Consider the following 24,623-nt stretch of genomic DNA (forward strand, 5'->3'; position numbering starts at 1 on the left):
TGTTGTAGTTTGTTCTGGTCTAGTCTGTTCTGGTTTTGTGAGAGAGAGGGAACAACAGAAGGAGAGTTCAGCATGTGGTACTGTGCCTTCCACCTGCTCCTGCTGACTCCTAGTCACGAATAGTCTGTGTATGTGTGTGTGGGAGGGAGAGTGAGTGAATCTTAATTTAGATGCATGACACAAGCAAAAGCAGACCAATTGCAAGAATACCATCAGCTGTGTGAAATGTGTTAGTTTATTCCCAAAATATGCTGGAGAGTTGGTCCTAGATAAAACTGATACTACTTTCCTTATTGTAGAAAAACTGGGAGGATTTACATTTTGAGCCTGACCGTGGGCAAAATATTGACTAAATGCATTCAGCATTTAGAGTGTATTTTATGATGTCGGCTCCTGGTAGGGAGACCATCTGTCTCTCTCTATGTTTTACGGGAGGATCCACTCTATTCAGCTGCATGACAAACAACACTGGTGCCTGGAGGCAGCACCTCTCCGCGCCTTCATTTGACAGGGAAATAGCCAGTGGTGTCATTAAGCAGGAGCAGGAACTAGACTAGGTTACTCTCTGTGTTGTTTTAACCAGGCTGTACTCCACCAGGTAGTAGGCCCAGTGTTTGGTGCTTGAGATGTGTATGATGTGTATGATGTATGATGTGTTATAATACCCCCCTCAAGTAACCCCATGATTTTTTAAACATTAGGGGTCCTCGCTATGCACATAGCAATTAAATTGCTATTCTATTTAATTAATTGTAGGAAGATAGGCTACATGACCAACAATTTGCTGCATTATGTGATAGGCCACACACACACACACACCTATTTTTTGCCTTTTGACAAGTGCCTCTTTCCAAAGGACGGGACCACATCACTTACAGTAGTAGAGTATCCCACTACTGCCATCTATTGTTCTCAGATGAAGTTGCAGGAGACACCTTGAACTAAAACCGAAAACCTGCTTTACAATTTTGAAAAATAAAACCACAGGAAAGGGGAAGTGGAGATACCTAGTCAGTTGTCCAACTGAATGTATTCAACTGAAATGTGTCTTCTGCATTTAACCCAACCCCTCTGAATCAGAGAGGTGCGGGGGGCTGCCATAATCGACATCCACACCTTCGACGCCCGGGGAACAGGGATGGAGGCATGATAGTATAAGTGGCTTTCATAAATTTAAATGGTCTGATCCCAATAAAAGGTTTATTACATGTATATTTTTTTATGAATCTGTGGGTAGCATTAACTTTTACTCTGCTGGGACTACATTCAATAAACAACGCAATAGAAATGTTTTGGGGACAAACATTTCATTAGTAAAGGACAAGTGGAAAATGTAAAAAAATTGACAAAACTACATATTTTACTGTTTTTGACATGTGGTAAAAACAGGAACATGTAGTTTTAAATTGCCATCACGTCACGCTTTGTAGTTTTCACTAGTTACCACAGCAACAAAGTTAAATGGGGGTATATTGTAAAAATGTATTAAAACAAAAATGTGCTTTTTGGTCTTAATTTAATGTTAGGGTTAGGCATAAGGTTAGCGATGTGGTTAATTTTAGGGTTAAGGTTAGGTTTAAAATCCAATTTTAAGAATATACATTTTAGAAATAGGCTGGATTTATGACTTTGTGGCTGTGGTAACTAGTGACGATAGCTTTGTAGTACCCATTGAACTACACTTCCCAAATATAACAAATAATCACATGATAGATAAATAACATGGCCTCCCTCTCAGAGAGCCGGACCTGAATCGTTGACAGTAACTTTATAATCTAAAATTAACCAATAATCTTTTGGACAAAACAATTATTTCACGATGCAAAAGATAAAGTCACTTATGGCCCGGCAGGTAAGTCCCCGAAGTTTCACCTGTCGATCGCATCGCACTGGCTGTAGGCAGCATGCTAGCCAGGTAACGTTAGTTAGCTACCAGTAGCTGACAGTTGACATCTGATCCGATAACAATGTGCTTTGTAACGATGATCTTGGTCAATTTAAATAACAGAACAAGATCTCAGTTTAGATGGATATTGCTTTCTCATCGAAAGAGGAAACACGATAGCTGGCCCGCTACCAATGTGCATTCGTGCTCAGACGTTTCATTAGCCAGCAGCAATGAGAGGGCAAAACAACGGATAGGGAAGTGGGTAGATATGGAAGTTCTCACCTTGTAATGTTAGCGTGCTAGTACCCAGCATAACGTTACAAGGCCTATCAGTTACAGACATTCTTGAGATCTGTATCTTGTTACTCAATAGCTAGCTACAATGCATTCGGAAAGTATTCAGACACCTTGACTTTTTCCACATTTTGTTACGTTACAGCCTTATTCTAAAATGCAATGTACACGTAATAACCCACAATAACAAAACGAAAACAGGTTTTTAGAAATGTATTCAGACCCTTTGCTATGAGACTCGAAATTGAGTTCAGGTGCATCCTGTTTCCATTGATCAACCTTGAGATGTTTCTACCAATAAAGGACTCTCAGACCATGAGAAACAAGATTCTCTGGTCTGATGAAACCAAGATTGAACTCTTTGGACTGAATGCCAAGCGTCACATCTGGAGGAAACCTGGCACCATCCCTACGGTGAAGCATGGTGGTGGCAGCATCATGCTGTGGAGATGTTTTCTAGCAGCAGGGACTGGGAGACTAGTCAGGATTGAGGGAAAGATGAACGGAGCAAAGTACAGAGAGATCCTTGATGCAAACCTGCTCCAGAGCGCTCAGGACCTCAGACTGGGGCGAAGGTTCACCTTCCAACAGGACAACAACCCTAAGCACACAGCCAAGACAGCGCAGGACTGGCTTCGGGACATGTATCTGAATGTCCTTGAGTGGCAAAGCCAGAGCCCGGACTTGAACCCGATCAAACATCTCTGGAGAGACCTGAAAATACCTGTGCAGCGATGCTCCCCATCCAACCTGACAGAACTTGAGAGGATCTGCAGAGAAGAATGAGAGAAACTTCCCAAATACAGGTGTGCTAAGCTTGTAGCGTCATACCTAAGAAGACTCAATGCTGTAATCGCTGGCAAAGGTCCTTCAACAAAGTACTGAGTAAAGGGTCTGATACTTATGTAAATGTGATATTTCAGTTAATTGTTTTGCAAATGTATTAAAAATAAAAACTGTTTTTGCTTTGTCATTATGGGGTATTGTGTGTAGATTGATGCGGAAAAAACAATTTCATCAATTTTAGGATAAGATTCTAACGTAACAAAATGTGGAGAAAGTCAAAGGGTCTGAATACTTTCTGAATGCACTGTATGTGCAGAGTCAGATGCTGTGGCAATGTGTCAGTCTGGCATACACCTCATAAAAAACTACACCACACAGAGACTGTCTGTAGCAACTCATCACTGACTTCAGCCAAGGGGCATTTTGTCCATTGATTACTGCACATAGTATACAGTTAGCTAAACCTGCCTGTTGTAAAATACCAACTTCATCCTTATTGTTGATAACAGGGCCTGAAAAGCCCACAGGAGAGCATTGCAGACCTCAGCCCAGTGGAGGACATCAGGATCCCAAGCAAGGTAAGCCCTCTTCAGAGATATAGTATAATTCAATTTCTATGAAGTTCGATTTAGTGGTTGTCTCTGATGCTATTTAATTTCACTGCATTCAGACAGTTGTTCGCATTATTGTTAACCAATGACCACTAAACCAGAGTTCTCCCAACCTGTTCTTGGAGCGCTACTGTCATGTAGGTTTTCACTCCAACCGTAATCTAGCACGCCTGATTTCTAATAAATAGTTGGTTGATGAGCTGAATCAGGTTAGTTGCAACTGGGGTCGGATTGAAAACCTACTGAAGGGTAGCCCTTCAGGAACAGGGTTGCAGAGCCCTGCGCTAAACTGTTCAATTGTGTAAAATATACAGTGTTCCTTGCAGTTACCCACAAGTGAAACAGTTTCAGATTATTCAGATACTGCCTAAACCAACTAGCTCACCCCCAGTATGTTAACGAGGCCTATTTCCAATAAACTGTTTAATTTCCTGTACATTTCTACATGAAATCATAATTAGTTCGCCTAACTGTAATTATTAGCATTTTCATTTGTCTGTGTAGCCTAGTATCTTGTTGATAGCCCAGGACTGAATGACATACAATATGAGTGTTGCTCTGTGTCATAGCACATCCTTTGAATGAACAGCTTAGGTTTTGAGACCACTGAAAAGAGGTAGGCTATTACATTTCGGTCTTAGATTTAGCCAGGGTCTCCTCCTGACTGAAGGCAATTTGGTAAGAAACACTTTAGGAGACACATTCTTTATGTAACCACTGTATTTCAGCCCGACGTTACATTCACATTGCCTTATCTAGTCTCTCTAGTCCTTCAAGGGCTGTTGCATCATTATTCTACATCACACTACAAAGAAGCCATTTGTTGGAAAGATCGAAGTTGGTCATTCACCAAACAACACTCCTCACGTCAAGGATAACAATCCGGATAATGCCTAGCTGTACTGCCGAGGCAGTATTTCAGCAGTTTGGACGGGAGAGTGAGCCGTTGCTTAGAAAATGCAATCAGTCACAGTTAGCCATGAGGGGCTACATTTGTCATTAGCCACTAGTTCTGAGTGCGAATTCAAATTGTAAAGAGTGTTCGAAGCGAATAACAAAATGCCCTGTTTATAATGTTAGTCACTCTTTCGGAGACCTACAAGCCACTCTCCTTGACGTTTCTGTGTATTTTTGACCTTCTATGAGCTCCAGCTGAATAGAACTTGGAATGGGACTAACCCCATTATCCACCATGCAAGAAGACGTTTCATTTCCTCTGTTTGAAGCCTGTTATTGACGGCTGCAGCTTATTTTCTCCTACCTGTGTGGGCAGCAGACTCATAGTCTGGAAGTTGACTGCTGACCTCTAAAAGGTACAGATCCATTTTGGCTGTCAAGGTTTAGGCCTAGCCTACGTGGAAGATGTCACACTGAATAAAGGCAGTGACAGGGTCTGTCCAAAATGGCACCCTGTTCCTTTTATAGTGCCATATTTTTAACCATATTTACACAGTCATTTTTTATTATGTAATTCTTTTTCCCATTTGTCATTTTTTATTTAGCTTTTCGTGTCATACATTCATTCCTTTTTAAATTAATTAAAATAACATTGTTTGTCACATGCTTTGTAAACAACAGGTTTAGACTAACATTGAAATGCTTACTTATGGGTCCTTTTCAACAATGCAGAGTTAGATGGTAAAATAAATAAATAATTGAAATGGTGACACGAGGAAAAAATACACAGTGAATAGCGAATAAAAATGAGAATAACTAGCATGACTATATTTAGGGAGTAGAAAATAACATGGTTATATACAGTGAGGGGAAATAAGTATTTGATCCCCTGCTGAATTTGTACGTTTGCCCACTGACAAAGAAATGATCAGTCTATAATTTTAATGGTAGGTTTATTTGAACAGTGGGAGACAGTGTGCTCCTAATCTCATCTCGTTACCTGCATAAAAGACACCTGTCCACAGAAGCAATCAGAAGCACTGTTGTTATTCTGTCTCTCACTGTTCAAATAAACCTACCATTAATTATAAACTGATAATTTCTTTGTCAGTGGGCAAACGTACAAAATCAGCAGGGGATCAAATACTTTTTTCCCTCACTGTATTGTAAGTACCAGTACTGAGTCTATTTGCAGGGGTATGAGGTAATTGAGGCACAGTAGATATACTGTACATATAGGTAGGGATAAAGTGACTAGGCAACAGGATATATAATAGACAGTAGCAGCAGCGTAGGTGGTGTGTGTGTGTGGTGTATGTGTGTAATGCTGTAGATGGAGTGGAGATTTTCTTTTCTCCACCTCCCTTCATCCTAAACACACTTGCTCGTGATACGTTTGCATAGAAGGAAAACTACACCAAATCACCTGCTTGAAGAAAGAGTTTTTATCATCTTATTCTTGAGTTTTGTTGAAGGGTAGAGGATGACAGCACTGAAACAGATTATAGCTGGGACAATACCAGTGTCTCGTTACTTGTTAGTGTCGAGGCAAGAAAACAACTCAAAGCGGAGTAATTTTGGAAACAAACATCATTATGTTGTCGTTCAGAGTCACATTTATTTTCCAAGCTATAGAATGCAATTTGTTTTTACAAAAAGCAGGGTTTCAAAGTACCGACAAGTTTTGTTTGCTTCGTGTTTTAATTGATATACACTGCTCAAAAAAATAAAGGGAACACTTAAACAACACAATGTAACTCCAAGTCAATCACACTTCTGTGAAATCAAACTGTCCACTTAAGAAGCAACACTGATTGACAATAAATGTCACATGCTGATGTGCAAATGGAATAGACTACAGGTGGAAATTATAGGCAATTAGCAAGACACCCCCAATAAAGGAGTGGTTCTACAGGTGGGGACCACAGACCACTTCTCAGTTCCTATGCTTCCTGGCTGATGTTTTGGTCACTTTTGAATGCTGGCGGTGCTTTCATTCTAGTGGTAGCATGAGACGGAGTCTACAACCCACACAAGTGGCTCAGGTAGTGCAGCTCATCCAGGATGGTACATCAATGCGAGCTGTGGCAAGAAGGTTTGCTGTGTCTGTCAGCGTAGTGTCCAGAGCATGGAGGCGCTACCAGGAGACAGGCCAGTACATCAGGAGATGTGGAGGAGGCCGTAGGAGGGCAAGAACCCAGCAGCAGGACCGCTACCTCCGCCTTTGTGCAAGGAGGAGCAGGAGGAGCACTGCCAGAGCCCTGCAAAATGACCTCCAGCAGGCCACAAATGTGCATGTGTCTGCTCAAACGGTCAGAAACAGACTCCATGAGGGTGGTATGAGGGCCCGACGTCCACAGGTGGGGGTTGTGCTTACAGCCCAACACCGTGCAGGACGTTTGGCATTTGCCAGAGAACACCAAGATTGGCAAATTCGCCACTGGCGCCCTGTGCTCTTCACAGATGAAAGCAGGTTCACACTGAGCACGTGACAGACGTGACAGAGTCTGGAGACGCCGTGGAGAACGTTCTGCTGCCTGAAACATCCACCAGCATGACCGGTTTGGCTGTGGGTCAGTCGTGGTGTGGGGTGGCATTTCTTTGGGGGGCCGCACAGCCCTCCATGTGCTCGCCAGAGGTAGCCTGACTGCCATTAGATACCGAGATGAGATCCTCAGACCCCTTGTGAGACCATATGCTGGTGCGGTTGGCCCTGGGTTCCTCCTAATGCAAGACAATGCTAGACCTCATGTGGCTGGAGTGTGTCAGCAGTTCCTGCAAGAGGAAGGCATTGATGCTATGGACTGGCCCACCCGTTCCCCAGACCTGAATCCAATTGAGCACATCTGGGACATCATGTCTCGCTCCATCCACCAACGCCACGTTGCACCACAGACTGTCCAGGAGTTGGCGGATGCTTTAGTCCAGGTCTGGGAGGAGATCCCTTAGGAGACCATCCGCCACCTCATCAGGAGCATGCCCAGGCATTGTAGGGAGGTCATACAGGCATGTGCAGGCCACACACACTACTGAGCCTCATTTTGACTTGTTTTAAGGACATTACATCAAAGTTGGATCAGCCTGTAGTGTGGTTTTCCACTTTAATTTTGAGTGTGACTCCAAATCCAGACTTCCATGGGTTGATAAATTGGATTTCCATTGATTATTTTTGTGTGATTTTGTTGTCAGCACATTCAACTATGTAAAGAAAAAAGTATTTAATAAGATTATTTCTTTCATTCAGATCTAGTATGTGTTGTTTAAGTGTTCCCTTTATTTTTTTGAGCAGTATATTTTACATTTTTTTATGTATTTCGTGGTATCCAATTGGTAGTTAGTCTTGTCCCATCGCTGCAACTCCCGTACGGACTCGGGAGAGGCGAAGGTCGAGAGACATGTGTCCTCCGAAACACAACCCAGCCAAGCCGCACTGCTTCTTGACACAACGCCCGCTTAACCCTGAAGCCAGCCGCACCAATGTGTCGGAGGAAACACCGTACACCTGGTGACCGTGTCAGCGTGCATTGCGCCCGGCACGCCACAGGAGTCGCTAGTGAGTGCGCGATGGGACAAGAACATCCCTGCCGGCCAAATCCTCCCCTAACCCGGAGCACGCTAGGCCAATTGTCCGTCACCCCATAGGTCTCCCGGTCGCAGCCGGCTGCGACAGAGCCTGAACTTGTGGTACAGCTAGCACTGCGCCACTCTGGAGGCCCTCGTGTTAAAATTTTTGCCTTGGAAAAAACATTGCGATACTGGTATTGTCACAGGCCTTAAATAGATGCTTCAAACCGTCTGCTCTCTATCCCAAAGGATCCATGCTGTTCCTTCAAAACGATTAGCTATGGAAAGAAAATATCAATTAATTATGAGGAGTCTAGTCAGCCTAAACAGACACAAACAACACTTAGGCTAACCTAATTCACAAACAATACAATACAATACAACCGGAAAAGTGGTGTGCATATGTATTCACCCTCTTTGCTACGAAGCCCCTAAATAAGATCTGGTGCAACCAATTACCTTCAGAAGTCACATAATTAGTTAGATTGCACACAGGTGGACTTTATTTAAGTGTCACATGATCTCAGTAAATATACACCTGTTCTGAAAGGCCCCAGAGTCTGCATCACCTCTAAGCAAGGTGCACCACCAAGCAAGCAGCACCATGAAGACCAAGGAGCTCTCCAAACAGGTCAGGGACAAAGTTGTGGAGAAGTACAGATCAGGGTTGGGTTATAAAAAAATATCAGAAACTTTGAACATCCCATGGAGCACCATTAAATCCGTTATTAAAAAATGGAAAGAATATGGCACCACAACAAACCTGCCAAGAGAGGGCAGCCCACCAAAACTCACGGACCAAGCAAGGAGGGCATTAATCAGAGAGGCAACAAATAGACCAAAGATAACCCTGAAGGAGCTGCAAAGCTCCACAGCGGAGATTGGAGTATTTGTCCATAGGACCACTTTAAGCCGTACACTCAGTGGCCAGAAAAAATCCATTGCTTAAAGAAGAAAATAAGCAAACACTTTTGGTGTTTGCCAAAAGCAATGTGGGAGACTCCCCAAACATATGGAAGAAGGTACTCTGGTCAGATGAGACTAAAATTGAACTTTTTGGCTATCAAGGAAAATGCTAAGTCTGGTGCAAACCCAACACCTATCATCACCCCGAGAACACCATCCCCCACAGTGAAGCATGGTGGTGGCACCATGATGCTGTGGGGATGTTTTTCATCGGCAGGGACTGGGAAACTGGTCAGAATTGATGAAATGATGGTGCTAAATACAGGGAAGTTCTTGAGGGAAACCTGTTTCAGTCTTCCAAAGATTTGAGACTGGGACAGAGGTTCACCTTCCAGCAGGACAATGACCCTAAGCATACTGCTAAAGCAACACTCGATTGGTTTAAGGGGAAACATTTTAAATGTCTTGGAATGGCCTAGTCAAAGCCCAGACTTCAATCCAATTGGGAATCTGTGGTATGATTTAAAGATTGCTGTACACTAGCGGGACCCATCCAATTTGAAGGAACTGGAGCAGTTTTGCCTTGAAGAATGGGCAAAAATCACAGTGGCTAGATGTGCCAAGCTTATAGATACATACCCCAAGAGACTTCCAGCTGTAATTCCTGCATAAGGTGGCTCTAACCAAGTATTGACTCTGGGGGAGGGGGGTGAATAGTTATACACGCTCAAGTTTTCCTTTTTTTTTGTCTTATTTCTTGTTTGTTTCACAAGAAAAATGATTTTACCACTTTGAAGTGGTATGTTATGAAAATCAAATGATACAAACCCCCCAAATATCCATTTTAATTTCAGGTTGTAAGGCAACAAAATAGGAAAAATGCCAAGCGGGTGAATACTTTCGCAAGCCACTATTAAAAAAAAAAATAATAATAAAAATGTTAATCTAATTTTACTGCTGGCATCAGTTACTTGATGTGGAATATTGTTCCATGTAGTCATGGCTCTATGTAGTACTGTGTGCCTCCCATAGTCTGTTTTGGACTTGGGGACTGTGAAGAGACCTCTTGTGGCATGTCTTGTAGGGTATGCATGGGTTTCCGAGCTGTGCGCCAGTAGTTCAGACAGACGGCTCAGTGCATTCAACATGTCAACACCTCTCATGAATAAATCTCTTCAAAATAAGTAGTGATGAAGTCAATGTCTCCTCCACTTTGAGCCAGGAGAGATTGACATGCATATTATTAATATATATTGGCTCTCTGTGTACATCCAAGGGCCGGTCATGCTGCCCTGTTCTGAACCAATTGCAATTTTCCTAAGTCCCTTTTTGTGGCACCTGACCACACGACTGAACAGTAGTCCAGGTGTGACAAAACTAGGCCCTGTAGGACCTGCCTTGTTGATAGTGCTATTAAGGTAGAGCAGAACTTTATTATGGACAGACTTCTCCCTATCTTAGCTACTGTTGTATCAATATGTTTTTTTTTATTCGTTTTTTTCCCCCTCACCTTTATTTAACCAGGTAGGCTAGTTGAGAACAAGTTCTCATTTACAACTGCGACCTGGCCAAGATGAAGCAAAGCAGTGTGACACAAACAACAACACAGAGTTACACATGGAATAAACAAACATACAGTCAATAATACAATAGAAAAAGTATATATACAGTGTGTGCAAATGAGGGAGGTAAGGCAATAAATAGGCCATAGTGGCGAAATAATTACAATATAGCAATTAAACACTGGAGTGATTGATGTGCAGAAGATGAATGTGCAAGTAGAGATACTGGGGTGCAAAGGAGTAAAATAAATAACAGTATGGGGATGAGGTAGTTGGATGGGCTATTTACAGATGTGCTATGTACAGATGTGCTATGTACAGGTGCAGTGATCTGTGAGCTGCTCTGACAGCTGGTAGGGAGAAGCTAAGATAGGGAGAAGTCTGTCCATAATAAAGTTCTGCTCTACCTTAATAAAGTTAGTGAGGGAGATATGAGTCTCCAGCTTCAGTAATTTTTTTTGTACAATTTTTGAAAATTATTTTTATTATTTTTGCAGTTCGTTCCAGTCATTGGCAGCAGAGAACTGGAAGGAAAGGTAGCCAAAAGAGGAATTGGCTTTGGGGGTGACCAGTGAAATTGACCATGACAGTTTACAATACAGGGTTACTCCAAGCAGTTTAGTCACCGAAACGTGCTCAATTTCCACATTTAGTTATTACAATGTTTAGGGTTTAGTGAATGATTTGTCCCAAATACAATGCTTTTAATTTGAGAAATATTTAGGACTAACTTATTCCTTGCCACCCACTCTAAAACTAACTAAAAGCTCTGTTAAGTGTTGCAGTCATTTCAGTCGCTATTGTAGCTGACATGTATAGGGTTGAGTCATCCGTATACATAGACACACTGGCTTTACTCAAAGCCAGTGGCATGTCATTAGTAAATCTTGAAAAAAGGGGCCTAGATAGCTGCCCTGGGGGACTCCTGATTCTACCTGGATTATATTGGAGAGATTTCCATTAAAGAACACCTTCTGTGTTCTATTAGACCGGTAACTCTTTATCCACAATATAGCAGGGGGTGTAAAGCCTTAACACACATGTTTTTTCCAGCAGCAGACTATGATCGATAATGTCAAAAGCCGCACTCAAGTCTAACAAAACAGCCCCCACAATCTTTTTGTCATCAATTTCTCTCAGCCAATCATCACTAATTTGTGTAGTTGCTGTGCTTGTTGAATGTCCTTTCCTATAGGCATGCTGAAAGTTTGACAATCCTATTTTACAGTTAACAAAATTGAATCTGGGCAAAAGTTTACTGAGCTTGAAGTTCCTTGGTGTCCAGATCACTAACAAACTAACATGGTCCAAGCACACCAAGACAGTTGTGAAGAGGGCACGACAAAACCTATTCCCCCTCAGGAGACTGAAAAGATTTGGCCTGGGTCCTCAGATCATCAAAAGGTTCTACAGCTGCACCATCGAGAGGATCCTGACTGGTTGCATCACTGCCTGGTATGGCAACTGCTCGGCCACCGACCGCAAGGCACTACAGAGGGTAGTGCGAACGGCCAGGACATCACTGGGGCCAATCTTCTTGCCATCCAGGACCTCTATACCAGGCGGTGTCAGAGGAAGGCCCTAAAATTTGTCAAACACTCCAGCCACCCTAGTCATAGAGTGTTCTCTCTGTTACCGCACGGCAAGCGGTACCGGAGCACCAAGTCTAGGTCCAAGAGGCTTCTAAACAGCTTCTACCCCCAAGCCATAAGACTCCTGAACATCTAGTCAAATTGCTGCCCAGACTATTTGCATTGCCCCTCTCCCCCTCTTTACACCACTGCTCCTCTCTGTTGTCATCTATGCATTGTCACTTTAATAACTCTACATGTACATATTACCTCAACTAACTGGTGCCCCTGCACATTGACTTTGTACTGGCACCCCCCTGTATATAGTCTCGCTATTGTTTTTTTTACTGCTGCTCTTTAATTACTTGTTAGTTTTATCTCTTATTCTTATCTGTATTTTTTTGAAACTGCATTGTTGGTTAGGGGCTCGTAAGTAAGCATTTCACTGTAGTGTCTACACCTGTTATATTCGGCGCATGTTTGAGTTTATTTAATTTTTTACAGGGACAGTGCACATTAATCAACGTTTCAGTAAAAGTGCCGGTTTTAGCCAGCCGGCTAATTTTCAACCAGGGCAGGTTATTAAAAGCAATTACAATACAGACAATCAATGAGCAGTGAGCACAATGTGACTAATACGATTTGATTTGATTTTGATTTGAAGTGTTTGTAATGGGCTGATTGGTTGGCTATTTGAGTCAGTAAAGGGGGCTTAGGTAGCGGAATGACCCTCCAAACCTGGGGGCACACTTTCTAGTAGGCTTAAATTGAAAATATGGCAAATAGGAGTGGCAATATTGTCTGCTATTATCCTCAGTAATTTTCCATCCACGTTGTCAGACCCCGGTGGCTTGTCATTGTTGATCGACAACAATAATTTTTTCACCTCTTCCACACTCACTTTACGCAATTCAAAATTACAATGCTTCTCTTTCGTAATTTGGTCAGATAAACTTGGATGTGTAGTGTCAGCGTTTGTTGCTGGCATGTCATGCCTAAGTTTTCTAATCTTGCCTATTAAAACAAATAATGAAGTAGTTTGCAATATCAGTTGGTTTTGTGATGAATGAGCCGTCTGATTCTATTAAGGATGGAGCTGAGTTTTCCTTTTTTCCTAAAATGTCATTTTTAGGTGCTCCAAAGCTTTTTACTGTCCTCCTTTGTCATTTATCTTTGTTTCATAATGTAGTTTCTTCTTCTTTTTATTCAGTTTAGTCACATGATTTCTCAATACGTTCTCCAATGGGTTGTACAGCTAGACTTATGCCTGAATACTTTTTATTTTCTATGGTTCTCATTTGATCTAGCTTGACCTTTAATGAGTTTGGACAGATGTGATACAAGGAGCAGAGAGAGGGAAAAGAGGTTCATATTTTTACTTTCTACCCCCTATCTACACACCTGTTCCAGGGACTACTGTATGATTTGGCATTGCTGCTTGGAGAAAAGATCAAACCAAGTGGGGTGGGGGGGGTCAAACTAGAGCCATCCAGGCCTATATAAGGCTGTGGTTCAAACCATACTATTCACATAGCTCAAACTGGTTTGGGTGTGGTTCAAACCATACTATTCATATACGGTACCAGTCAAAAGTTTGGACACCTACTCAATTCAAGGGTTTTTCTTTTATTTGTACTATTTTCTTCATTGTAGAATAATAGTGAAGACATCAACACTATGAAATAACACATGGAATCATGTAGTAACTAAAAAAAAAAGTCTTAAACAAATCAAAATATATTTTAGATTCTTCAAAGTAGCCACCCTTTGACTTGATAACAGCTTTGCACACTCTTGGCATTCGCTCAATCAGCTTCATCTGGAATGCTTTTCCAACAGTCTTGAAGGAGTTTTCACATATATTGTATACTTGTTGGCTGCTTTTCCTTCACTCTGAGGTCCAACTCATCCCAAACCATCTCAATTGGGTTGAGGTCGGGTGATTGTGGAGGCCAGATCATCTGATGCAGCACTCCATCACTCCTTGGTCAAATAGCCCTTACACAGCCTGGAAGTCCTGTTGAAAAACAAATGATAGTCCCACTAAGCGCAAACCAGATGGGATGGCGTATCGCTGCAGAATGCTGTGGTTGTGTGCTGGTAACTGTAATGAACTTATCCTCTGCAGCAGAGGTAACTCTGGGTCTTCCTGTCTCGGTCCTCATGAGAGCCAGTTTCATCATAGCGCTTTTTGCGACTGCACTTTAAGAAACTTTCAAAGTTCTTTACGTTTTCCACATTGATTGACCTTCATGTCTTAAACTAATGATGAACTGTTGTTTCCCATTGCTTATTTGAGCTGTTCTTGCCATAACATGGACTTAGCCCTATCTGGTAAAAGTTCTGTATACCTCCCTTACCTTGTCACAACACAACTGAGCTGTCATCAAGGCAAAGCGTGGCTACTTTGAAGAATTTCAACTATAAAATATGTTTTAATTATTTTATTTTTTTATTTTTGTAATGTTTATTTTTTTAAACAATTTTTTGGGGGTTACTACATAATTCCATTTTTGTTATTTCATAGTTTTGTCTTCACTATTGTTCTACAATGTAGAAAATAGTGAAAGGAAAGAAAAACCCTTGAATGAGTAGGTGTGTCAACTTTTGACTGGTACTGCAGCTCAAACTGGTTTGGCTGTGGTTCAAACCATTCATCCTCAAGATATCTTTTCTAATTCTGCTGTGTTTGATCGACGCATGCTGCCATCCAATGTACACCCAGATAAGTCAGAGAATTGTCGATGGGCGGGTCTAAATTCATTTATCCAGTACCTGCTAGGTGCTGTGGGTCAGAAGACGGCCATCATAGGATTCATGTGACCTTGCAAGGCTGTGTTAGGCTGTTTCTGCTCTTTTGACGACTCATTTGGAATGCAGACCTATACTCATTCCTTAAAAGGAGGCCAGCTCTTTCTCCCTGACAGATAAGTGTTGTTGTGGGTGCCTCTTTGTAGCCCTGAGAGACTTTTCTCTCTTTCCTCTTTTGGGGCCCTTTAGTTGTACAAACCACATTTCATTTACTTCTCTGACTAAGCAGCAGATCACATATGGTAGAATTCCTTTGATATTTTTTTTTTTTTTACACTCAATCTTTTCTTCCCTAGAACATTTTAAGAGGCTTTTGTGGGCTCTTAATAATTCAGGCATTTAATCTAGTCTCCACAGTCCCTTGAAGCGACAGATGTTGCAATCCATTACAATTCACTTCTTTCAAGCCCACTGTGTATCGTGATAATCTCTCTTAAGTGTACACTCGTTCACTACTCAATGTAAATGCATCGAATTGGTGATGGCATATTACCATACACCATTAATTTCCTTTCAAATTCATGAAGGGAAGTGAACAATTGCACACTTCAGGAGTAAGGACAGATAATTAGGATGTACCCTCTAGTGGTGCGTGGGTCAGCTGTTTGTTCACACACACCAGCCCGCAATTTCTAATACCCTTCCGCAACCGCCAGACTAGACACTGAGTGTACAAAACATTAGGAACACCTACCTAATATTGGAGCTCAATTCGTCGGGGCATGGACTCTACAAGGTGTCAAGTGTTCCGCAGGGATGCTGGCTGATGTTGACTCCAATGCTTCCCACAGTTGTGTCAAGTTGGCTGGATGTCCTTTGGGTGGTGGACCATTGTTGATACACACTGGAAACTGTTGAGTGTGAGAAACCCAGCAGCGTTGCATTTCTTGACACAAACCGGTGCACCTGACACTTACTACCATACCCCGTTCAAAGGCACTTAAAGAATTTTCCTTGCCCATTCACCCTCTGAATGGCACACATACGCAATCCATGTTTTAAGGCTTAAAACTCCTTCTTTAACCTGTCTCTTCCCCTTCACCTACACTGATTGAAGTGGATTTCACAGGTGACATCAATAAGGGATCAAAGCTTTCACCTGGATTCACCTAGTCAGTCCGTCATAATGTTTTGTACATTCGGTGTATATGATATGCATTTGTCAGATATACACTGTGTACAAAGGTATGTAGACACCCCTTCAAATTAGTCAATTCGGCTATTTCAGACAAACCCGTTACTGACAGGTGTATAAAATCGAACACCGGAGCAGAAGGCAGACGTTTTACGTGCCCCCAACCAATTGTTTTTTTTGTTTGTTTATCTGCGTTGTTTAACTTCTTTTTGTACGTAATGTTGCCGCTACCGTCTCTTATGACCGAAAATAACATCTAGACATCAGGACTGCGATTACTCACTACGGACTAGCAGAATCCTTTTTCTTCTTTCACGACTCTGACGAGCCCGAGGTGGAGGATATACGGCTCCCTCGGGAACAGGCCCCGACCCCAGTGATCTGCGTGAAGAGGAGGCGGAGAAAGAGAGGCCGGAGAGCGGGCTGCCTTCTGAGAAGTCGGAGGCGATCGAATAAACCCCCGCTTCCCTCAATTCTGCTAGCAAACATGCAATCTTTGGACAATAAAATGGACGAGTTACTGGGAAGATTAAACAACCAACGGGACATTAAAAACTGTAACATCTTATGCTTCACGGAGTCATGGCTGAACGATGACAATATCAACATACAGCTGGCTTGGTTATGCAATGTACCGGCAGGATAGAACAGCAGCGTCTGGTAAGACAAGGAGCGGTGGTCTATGTATTTTTGTAAACAACAGCTGGTGCACTATATCTAAGGAAGTCTCGAGCTATTGCTCGCCTGAGGTAGAGTTTCTCATGATAAGCTGCAGACCACACTACCTACCGAGAGAGTTTATCTATATTCCTTGTAGCTGTTTACATACCACCACAGTCAGAGGCTGGCACTAAGACGGCATTGAATGAGCTGTATTCCGCCATAAGCAAACAAGAAAATGCTCACCCAGAGGCGGTGCTCCTAGTACCTGGGGATTTTAATGCAGGGAAACTTAAATCAGTTTTACCAAATTTCTATCAGCATGTTAAATGTGCAACCAGAGGGAAAAGAACTCTGGACCACCTATACTCCACATACAGAGATGCATAGAAAGCTCTCCCTCGCCCTCCATTTGGCAAATCTGACCATAATTCCATTCTCCTTTCCTGCTTACAAGCAAAAATTAAAGCAGGGGGCACCAGTGACTAGATCAATAAAAAAGTGGTCAGATGAAGCAGATGCTAAGCTACAGGACTGTTTTGCTAGCACAGACTATAATATGTTCCGGGATTCCTCCAATGGCATTGAGGAGTACACCACATCTGTCATTGGCTTCATCAATAAGTGCATCGATGTCGTCCCCACAGTGACTGTATGTATATACCCCAACCAGAAGCCATGGATTACAGGCAGCATCCACACTGAGCTAAAGGCTAGAGCTGCCACTTTCAAGGAGCGGGATTCTAACCCGGAAGCTTATAAGAAATCCCGCTATGCCCTCCGACGAACCATCAAACAGGCAAAGTGTCAATACAGGACTAAGAGTTGTTCTACTCCGGCTCTGACGCTCGTCGGATGTGGCAGGGCCTGCAAACCATTACAGACTACAAAGGGCAGCACAGCCGAGAGCTGCCCAGTGACACGAGCCTACCAGACGAGCTAAATAATTTCTATGCTCGCTTCGAGGCCAATAACACTGAAACATGCACCAGCTCTACCGGGAGACTGTGTGATCACGCTCTCTGCTGCCGATGTGACTAAGACCTTAAGACAGGTCAACATTCACAAGGCCGCAGGGCCAGACAGATTACAAGGATGTGTTCTCCGAACATGCGCTGACCAACTAGTAAGTGTCTTCACTGACATTTTCAACCTCTCCCTGTCCGAGTCTGTAATACCAACATGTTTTAAGCAGACCACCATAGCGCTTGTGCCCAAGAACACAAAGGTCACCTGCCTAAATGACTACCGACCTGTAGCATTCATGTCTGTAGCCATGAAGTGCTTTGAAAGGCTGGTCATGGCTCACATCAACACCCTCATCCCAGAAACCCTAGACCCACTCTAGTTTGCATACCGCCCCAACAGATCCACAGATGATGCAGTCTCCATTGCTCTCCACACTGCCCTTTCCCACCTGGACAAAAGGAACACCTATGTGAGAATGCTATTCATTGACTTCAGCTCAGCGTTCAACACCATAGTGCCCTCAAAGCTCAACAATAAGCTAAGGACCCTGGGACTAAACACCTCCCTCTGCAACTGGATCCTGGACTTCCTGACGGGCTTCCCCCAGGTGGTAAGCGTAGGTAACAGCACATCCGCCACTCAGATCCTCAACACAGGTGCCCCTCAGGGTTGCGTGATCAGCCCCCTCCTGTACTCCCTGTTCACGCATGACTGCACGGCCAGGCACTACTCCAACACCCTCATTAAATTTGCAGATGACACAAAAGCGGTAGGCCTGATCACTGACAACAATGAGACAGTCTATAGGGAGGAGGTCAAAGACCTGGCCAGGTGGTGCAAGGACAACAACCTCTCCCTCAACATGATCAAGACAAAGGAGATGATTGTGGACTACAGGAAAAGGAGGACTGAGCACGCCCCCATTCTCATCGACGGGGCTGTAGTGGAGCAGGTTGAGAGTGTCAAGTTCCTTGGCGTCCCCATCACCAACAAACTAACATGGTCCAAGCACACCAAGACAGTCGTGAAGAGGGCACAACAAAACCTATTCCCCTTCAGGAGACTGAAAAGATTTGGCATGGGTCCTCAGATCCTCAAAAGGTTATACTGCTGCACCATCAAGATCATCCTGATTGGTTGCATCACTGCCTGGTATGGCAACTGCTCGGCCTCTGACTGCAAGGCACTACAGAGGGTAGTGCGAACGGCCCAGTACGTCACTGGGGCCAAGCTTCCTGCCATTCAGGACCTCTATACCAGGCGGTGTCAGAGGAAGGCCCTAAAAATTGTCGAAGACTCCAGCCACCCCAGTCATAGACTGTTCTCTCTGCTATCATACGGCAAGCGGTACCGGAGCACCAAGTTTAGGTTCAAGAGGCTTCTAAACAGCTTCTACCCCAAAGCCATAAGACTCCGGAACAGCTAGCAAAATGGCTACCAAGACTATTTGCATTGCACCCCCCCCCTTCTCCGCACCACTGCCACTCTCATCTATGCGTAGTCACTTTAATTAACTACTCTACCTACATGTACATGCTACCTCAACTATCCGGTTCCCCCGCACATTGACTCTGTACCAGCACCCCCCTGTATATATTATTTTTACTGCTGCTCTTTAATTGCTTGTTACTTTTATCTCTTATTCTTATCTGTATTTTTTTGAAACTGCATTTTTGGTTAAGGGCTTGTAAGTAAGCATTTCACTATAAGGTCTACACCTGTTGTATTTGGCGCATGTGACTAATACAATTTGATTTTTGATCTCCATATACAAACATTGGAAGTAGAATGGCCTTACTGAAGAGCTCAGTGATTTTGTGATTTTCAACGTGGCACCGCCATAGGATGCCACCTTTCCAACAAGTCAGTTCGTGAAATTTCTACACTGCTAGAACTGCCCTTGTCAGCTGTAATTGCTGTTATTGTGAAGTGGAAACATCTAGGAGCAACATTGGCTCAGCCGCAAAGTGGTAGGCCACACAAGCTCACAGAACGGGAACACCGCATGCTGAAGCGCTTAGCATGTCTGTCCTAGGTTGCAACACTCCCTACCGAGTTCCAAAACTGCCGCTGGAAGCAACTTCAGCACAAGAACTGTTCTTCGGGAGATTCATGAAATGGGTTTCTGTGGCCAAGCAGCCGCACACAAGTCTAAGATCACCATGTGCAATGCCAAGCGTCGGCTGGAGTGGTGTAATACTCACTGCCATTGGACTCTGGAGCAGTGGAAACGCGTTCTCTGGAGTGATGAATTACGCTTCACCATCTGGCAGTCCGACGGACGAATCTGGGTTTGGCGGATGCCAGGAGAACGCTACCTGCCCCAATGGATAGTGCCAACAGTGGAGTTTGATGGAGGAGGAATAATGGTCTGGGACTGTTTTTCATTGTTCGGGCTTGTGCTACAGCATTTAATGCTACAGCATAAAATGACATTCTAGACGATTCTGTGCTTCCAACTTTGTGGCAACAGTTTGGGGAAGGCCCTTTCCTGTTTCAGCATGACAATGCCCCTGTGCACAAAGCGAGGTCCATACAGAAATGGTTTGACAGGATTGGTGTGGAAGAACTTGTCAGGGCTCTGTGCAGCCCAGTCATCAACACCATCAAACACTTTTGGGATGAATTGGAACACGGACTGCGAGGCAGGCCTAATCGCCAAACAGCAGTGCCCGACCTCAAGAATGCTCTTTTGGCTGAATGGAGTCCCCGTAGCAATGTTCCAACATCTAGTGGAAAGCCTTGCCAGAAGAGTGGAGGCTGTTATAGCAGCAAAGTGGGGACCAACTCCATATGAATGCCAATGATTTTGGAATGAGATGTTCGGGGAGCACGTGCACACATATTTTTGGTAATGTATTGTACATCTAAACTCAGCAAAAAAAGAAACGTCCTCTCACTGTCAACTGCGTTTATTTTCAGCGAACATAACATGTATAAATATTTTTGGAACATAAGATTCAACAACTGAGAGACAAACTGAACAAGTTCCACAGACATGTGACTAACAGAATTTGCATAATGTGTCCCTGAACAAAGGGGGGGTCAAAATCAACAGTAACAGTCAGTATCTGGTGTGGCCACCAGCTGTATTAAGTACTGTAGTGCATCTTCTCCTCATGGACTGCACCAGATTGGCCAGTTCTTGCTGTGAGATGTTACCCCACTCTTCTACCAAGGCACCTGCAAGTTCCCGGACATTTCTGGGGGGAATGGCCCTAGCCCTCACCTTCCGATCCAACAGGTCCCAGACATGCTCAATGGGATTGAGATCCGGGCTCTTCGCTGGCCATGGCCAAACACTGACATTTCTGTCTTGCAGGAAATCATGCACAGAACGAACAGTATGGCTGGTGGCATTGTCATGCTGGAGGGTCATGTCAGGATGAGCCTGCAGGAAGGGTAGCACATGAGGGAGGAGGATGTCTTCCCTGTAACGCACAGTGTTGAGATTGCCTTCAATGACAACAAGCTCAGTCCGATGATGCTGTGACACACCGCCCCAGACCATGACGGACCCTCCAAATCGATCCCGCTCCACAGTACAGGCCTCGGTGTAACGCTCATTAGTTCGACGGTAAACGCAAATCCGACCATCACCCCTGGTGAGACAAAACCGCAACTCGTCAGTGAAGAGCACTTTTTGCCAGTCCTGTCTGGTCCAGCGACAGTGGGTTTGTGCCCATAGGCGACGTTGTTGCCGGTGATGTCTGGCGAGGACCTGCCTTAACAACAGGCCTACAAGCCCTCAGTCCAGGCTCTCTCAGCCTATTGCGGGCAGTCTGAGCACTGATGGAGGGATTGTGCGTTCCTGGTGTAACTCGGGCTGCTGTTGTTGCCATCCTGTACCTGTCCCGCAGGTGTGATGTTTGGCTGTACCAATCCTGTGCAGGTGTTGTTACATGTGGTCTGCCACTGCGAGGATGATCAGCTGTCCGTCCTGTCTCCCTGTAGCGCTGTCTTAGGCGTCTCACATTGTGGACACTGCAATTTATTGCCCTGGCCACATCTGCAGTCCTCATGCCTCTTTGCAGCATGCCTAAGGCACGTTCACACAGATGAGCAGGGACCCTGGGCATCTTTCTTTTTGTGTTTTTCAGAGTCAGTAGAAAGGCCTCTTTAGTGTCCTAAGTTTTCATAACTGTGACCTTAATTGCCTACCGTCTGTAAGCTGTTAGTGTCTTAACGGCCGTTCCACAGATGCATGTTCATTAATTGTTTATGGTTCATTGAACAAGCATGGGAAACAGTGTTTAAACCCTTTACAATGAAGATCTGTGAAGTTATTTGGATCTTTACAAGTTATCTTTGAAAGACCGGGTCCTGAAAAAGGGCGGTTTCTTTTTTTGCTGAGTTTATATAATGTCAGATATACAGTATCTGCCTCCTTGGGATGTAATGCAGAGTCTTATGGAGTTGTCTTATTGACATTTTCGGGATCTGATCTTTATTTTTCCTGATAGGTTTCTTCTTATAACTTCTGCCAATTTGGTAGTGTTTTTGTTAGTCAACTTGGCTATAATTAGATACATGCAGCTTCTCTTCTGTCATTATATGTTTTCCTAGAAGACTAAATAAACCCTTCTTCACCAGAATGTCATAAATGGATAGGATGAATGCTTCAATCTAGTTGACGACTGGAAAGTTTATTTTTTTCTCTCTGCTTCTTTCGCGGCGCAAAGATGTTTAGGGACCAGGGAGATAATGCAATGACTCTGAAGAAACTGAAGATTTTATTTGCAAAATGTCCAAATTTCATCAGTTAGATCGGTTGTAAGAAAATAGTATGCTGTTTCAACGACCCTATACGTTTCTGATAAGATTTCAGTTCTGCTTGGATGCATATTTTATGTGGTTGAAATACTATCAGCTTTTATGATGCTGATAAAGACAGATACCGTCTGTAGAGGTGCTAACTGCACATTCACATTCTCTCAAGATGCTGAAAGAAAGAAATCATGTTTCTCTACTCCTGTTCCCGAGTAAAAATGTAGCCATCGTATCTAGCCTACGTGTATCATTTTACTGCAAGAAATGCTTAATTCTGCAGGAATTAATAAAGGCTACCTGAGAGGTTACAGAGCTACAGTCAGTGTCCAGATTTCAGTTCCCGTTTAACCCATCTGAACAGTAGGCTACAGTTCCCTTGATGTGTCATAAGCCTATTTGAAGTTCCTGTCTTGTGACTGTCAAATTTGTATAGCACCTCAAAATGATCACATAGCCAGCACTGCCATCATCCTCTTTTATCACTTCACCTAATCTTTTCCAAACATTACCTTGCTTGCCCTCCCTTCTCTTTATTTTCAATTCTCCATTTAGCAGCTTTTCTTTTATTGAATTAAATTTCGACATGTCTTTTTGCCTCGGTAGATCGACATGAACTGTTTCTACAGGTTCTCTAAAGCATTTGGTGATTGGCATGTAGGCTATTTGGCAGGTGTACAGTTATAGGCCCTGAAGCTTAGGTTTACGCACTAATGCCAGGATATAAATTGCACAAGAATGATACATTTATGGATTTTTTTATGGCATTGTTTTCTCTTCATTCAACCTGCCCGCCACCCACCCGCCCTTCATCCACACTATTTAATGTCCCTAAACCCACACTCCCCGCAGATATAACTGCCGGGACTGCGAGTCAACCCCGTGCATCTATAGTACTGATTGTTCCATGTAGGTTAGTTCTCTGATTCACCACTAGGTGTCCCTCTGGCACCATGTGTACTGCAGAGCTGAACATCTTCACCATTTACCTCACCATCAAACTGACAAGGTGTTCCTCTGGCACCATGTGTACTGCAGAGCTGAACATCTTCACCATTTACCTCACCATCAAACAGACAAGGTGTTCCTCTGGCACCATGTGTACACCTGGCTTCTGACACTCACCAAGAAGGAACCCCTTTCTCTTCTGCTTGATTTTCTCTCTGCATTCAATGACCACTTCAGCCAAACAGCCTTTGGTTCTTTGATAAGGCTCATTAAACAGCCTACTTTTAGGTGCAAATGGCTTTTGAATTTTTGTTTCTGCCCATATTGAGAAAGAGGAACGGCACGATGATGAGACGTTTTAATTTGGACGGAGGAGGATCATTGTTTCATTTTAATCCATCAACGTGAACGTGATCAAAGCTTGATGTTCGATGGCTCTGCTCTGCAGGGTTTAGGGAGAGGCTAATGTTTAGATTGTGTTTGTGAAGCAGAGTGGAGGGAAGAGATGGAGCCCAGAAATGAGTCATTCACCTAGGTTGATTTTGTTGTCTTGAATATATTTTTAAAGTCATGGTGAGAAAGAGTGGGACAAACCGAAAGAGGAAAAGGCAGAGAGTTCAGAGAAGGGCACTATCAATTTGGGGTACCTGAGAGATGAATCTCTTCTGGCCTTTTTCTTATTTTCTCTTTACCAGTATCCCTCCCTCCATAATTTTCCACCCACCCCCTCACTAGGGATGCTGAGCTCCAATGCTCCGCTCACCCACACACTCCATGTTGGCTCCCGCTGTGTTCTCCCTACCCAGCCTCAAATGTGTCAGACCTGCACAGCACGCCTTCAAAACACACCAGGACGGGACGATACCAGGATCGCAATATTTTTTTCCATGGCAAAAAATGAAAACACGAAGCAGACCTCCCTGTTTGGTGCTTTAAAAACCTGCTGTATGTAAAATATTGTGTGCTATATCTTGGAAAATAAATAAATGTGACTCGATGACAACATGTTTGTTTCCAACATTAGGGCTGTTTTCCTAAAGAAGTTAAATCCGCTTCGTGAATTGTTTCCATACTCACGAGTATCGTGATACTGGTATAGTCCCGGCCCACACACACACACACACACACACACACACACACACACACACACACACACACACACACACACGGGTGGTACTCATTCCTCTGTAATATTCCTCTGTCATTTACCTCTGATTCATCTTTAATTTGTATTTATTATGGATCCCCATTAGC

General features: G+C 43.5%; 1 protein-coding gene across 2 annotated transcripts in view; it reads left to right on the forward strand.

The window, feature by feature from the left end:
* Nucleotides 1-1,704: 1,704 nt before the first annotated feature.
* The window catches only part of vps50 (VPS50 EARP/GARPII complex subunit), a 260,494-nt gene continuing 237,575 nt past the window's right edge, over nt 1,705-24,623 (forward strand). For both annotated transcript variants that reach the window (XM_045694895.1, XM_045694896.1), the window contains exons 1-2: nt 1,705-1,852; nt 3,478-3,546. In XM_045694895.1, the coding sequence (XP_045550851.1) occupies nt 1,820-1,852; nt 3,478-3,546 (102 nt within the window). In that variant the 5' untranslated portion in view covers nt 1,705-1,819. The remainder of the gene's footprint in view (nt 1,853-3,477; nt 3,547-24,623) is intronic.

The sequence above is a fragment of the Salmo salar genome, chromosome ssa14, assembly GCF_905237065.1.
Source record: "Salmo salar chromosome ssa14, Ssal_v3.1, whole genome shotgun sequence".
Taxonomy (NCBI): Eukaryota; Metazoa; Chordata; class Actinopteri; order Salmoniformes; family Salmonidae; genus Salmo; species Salmo salar.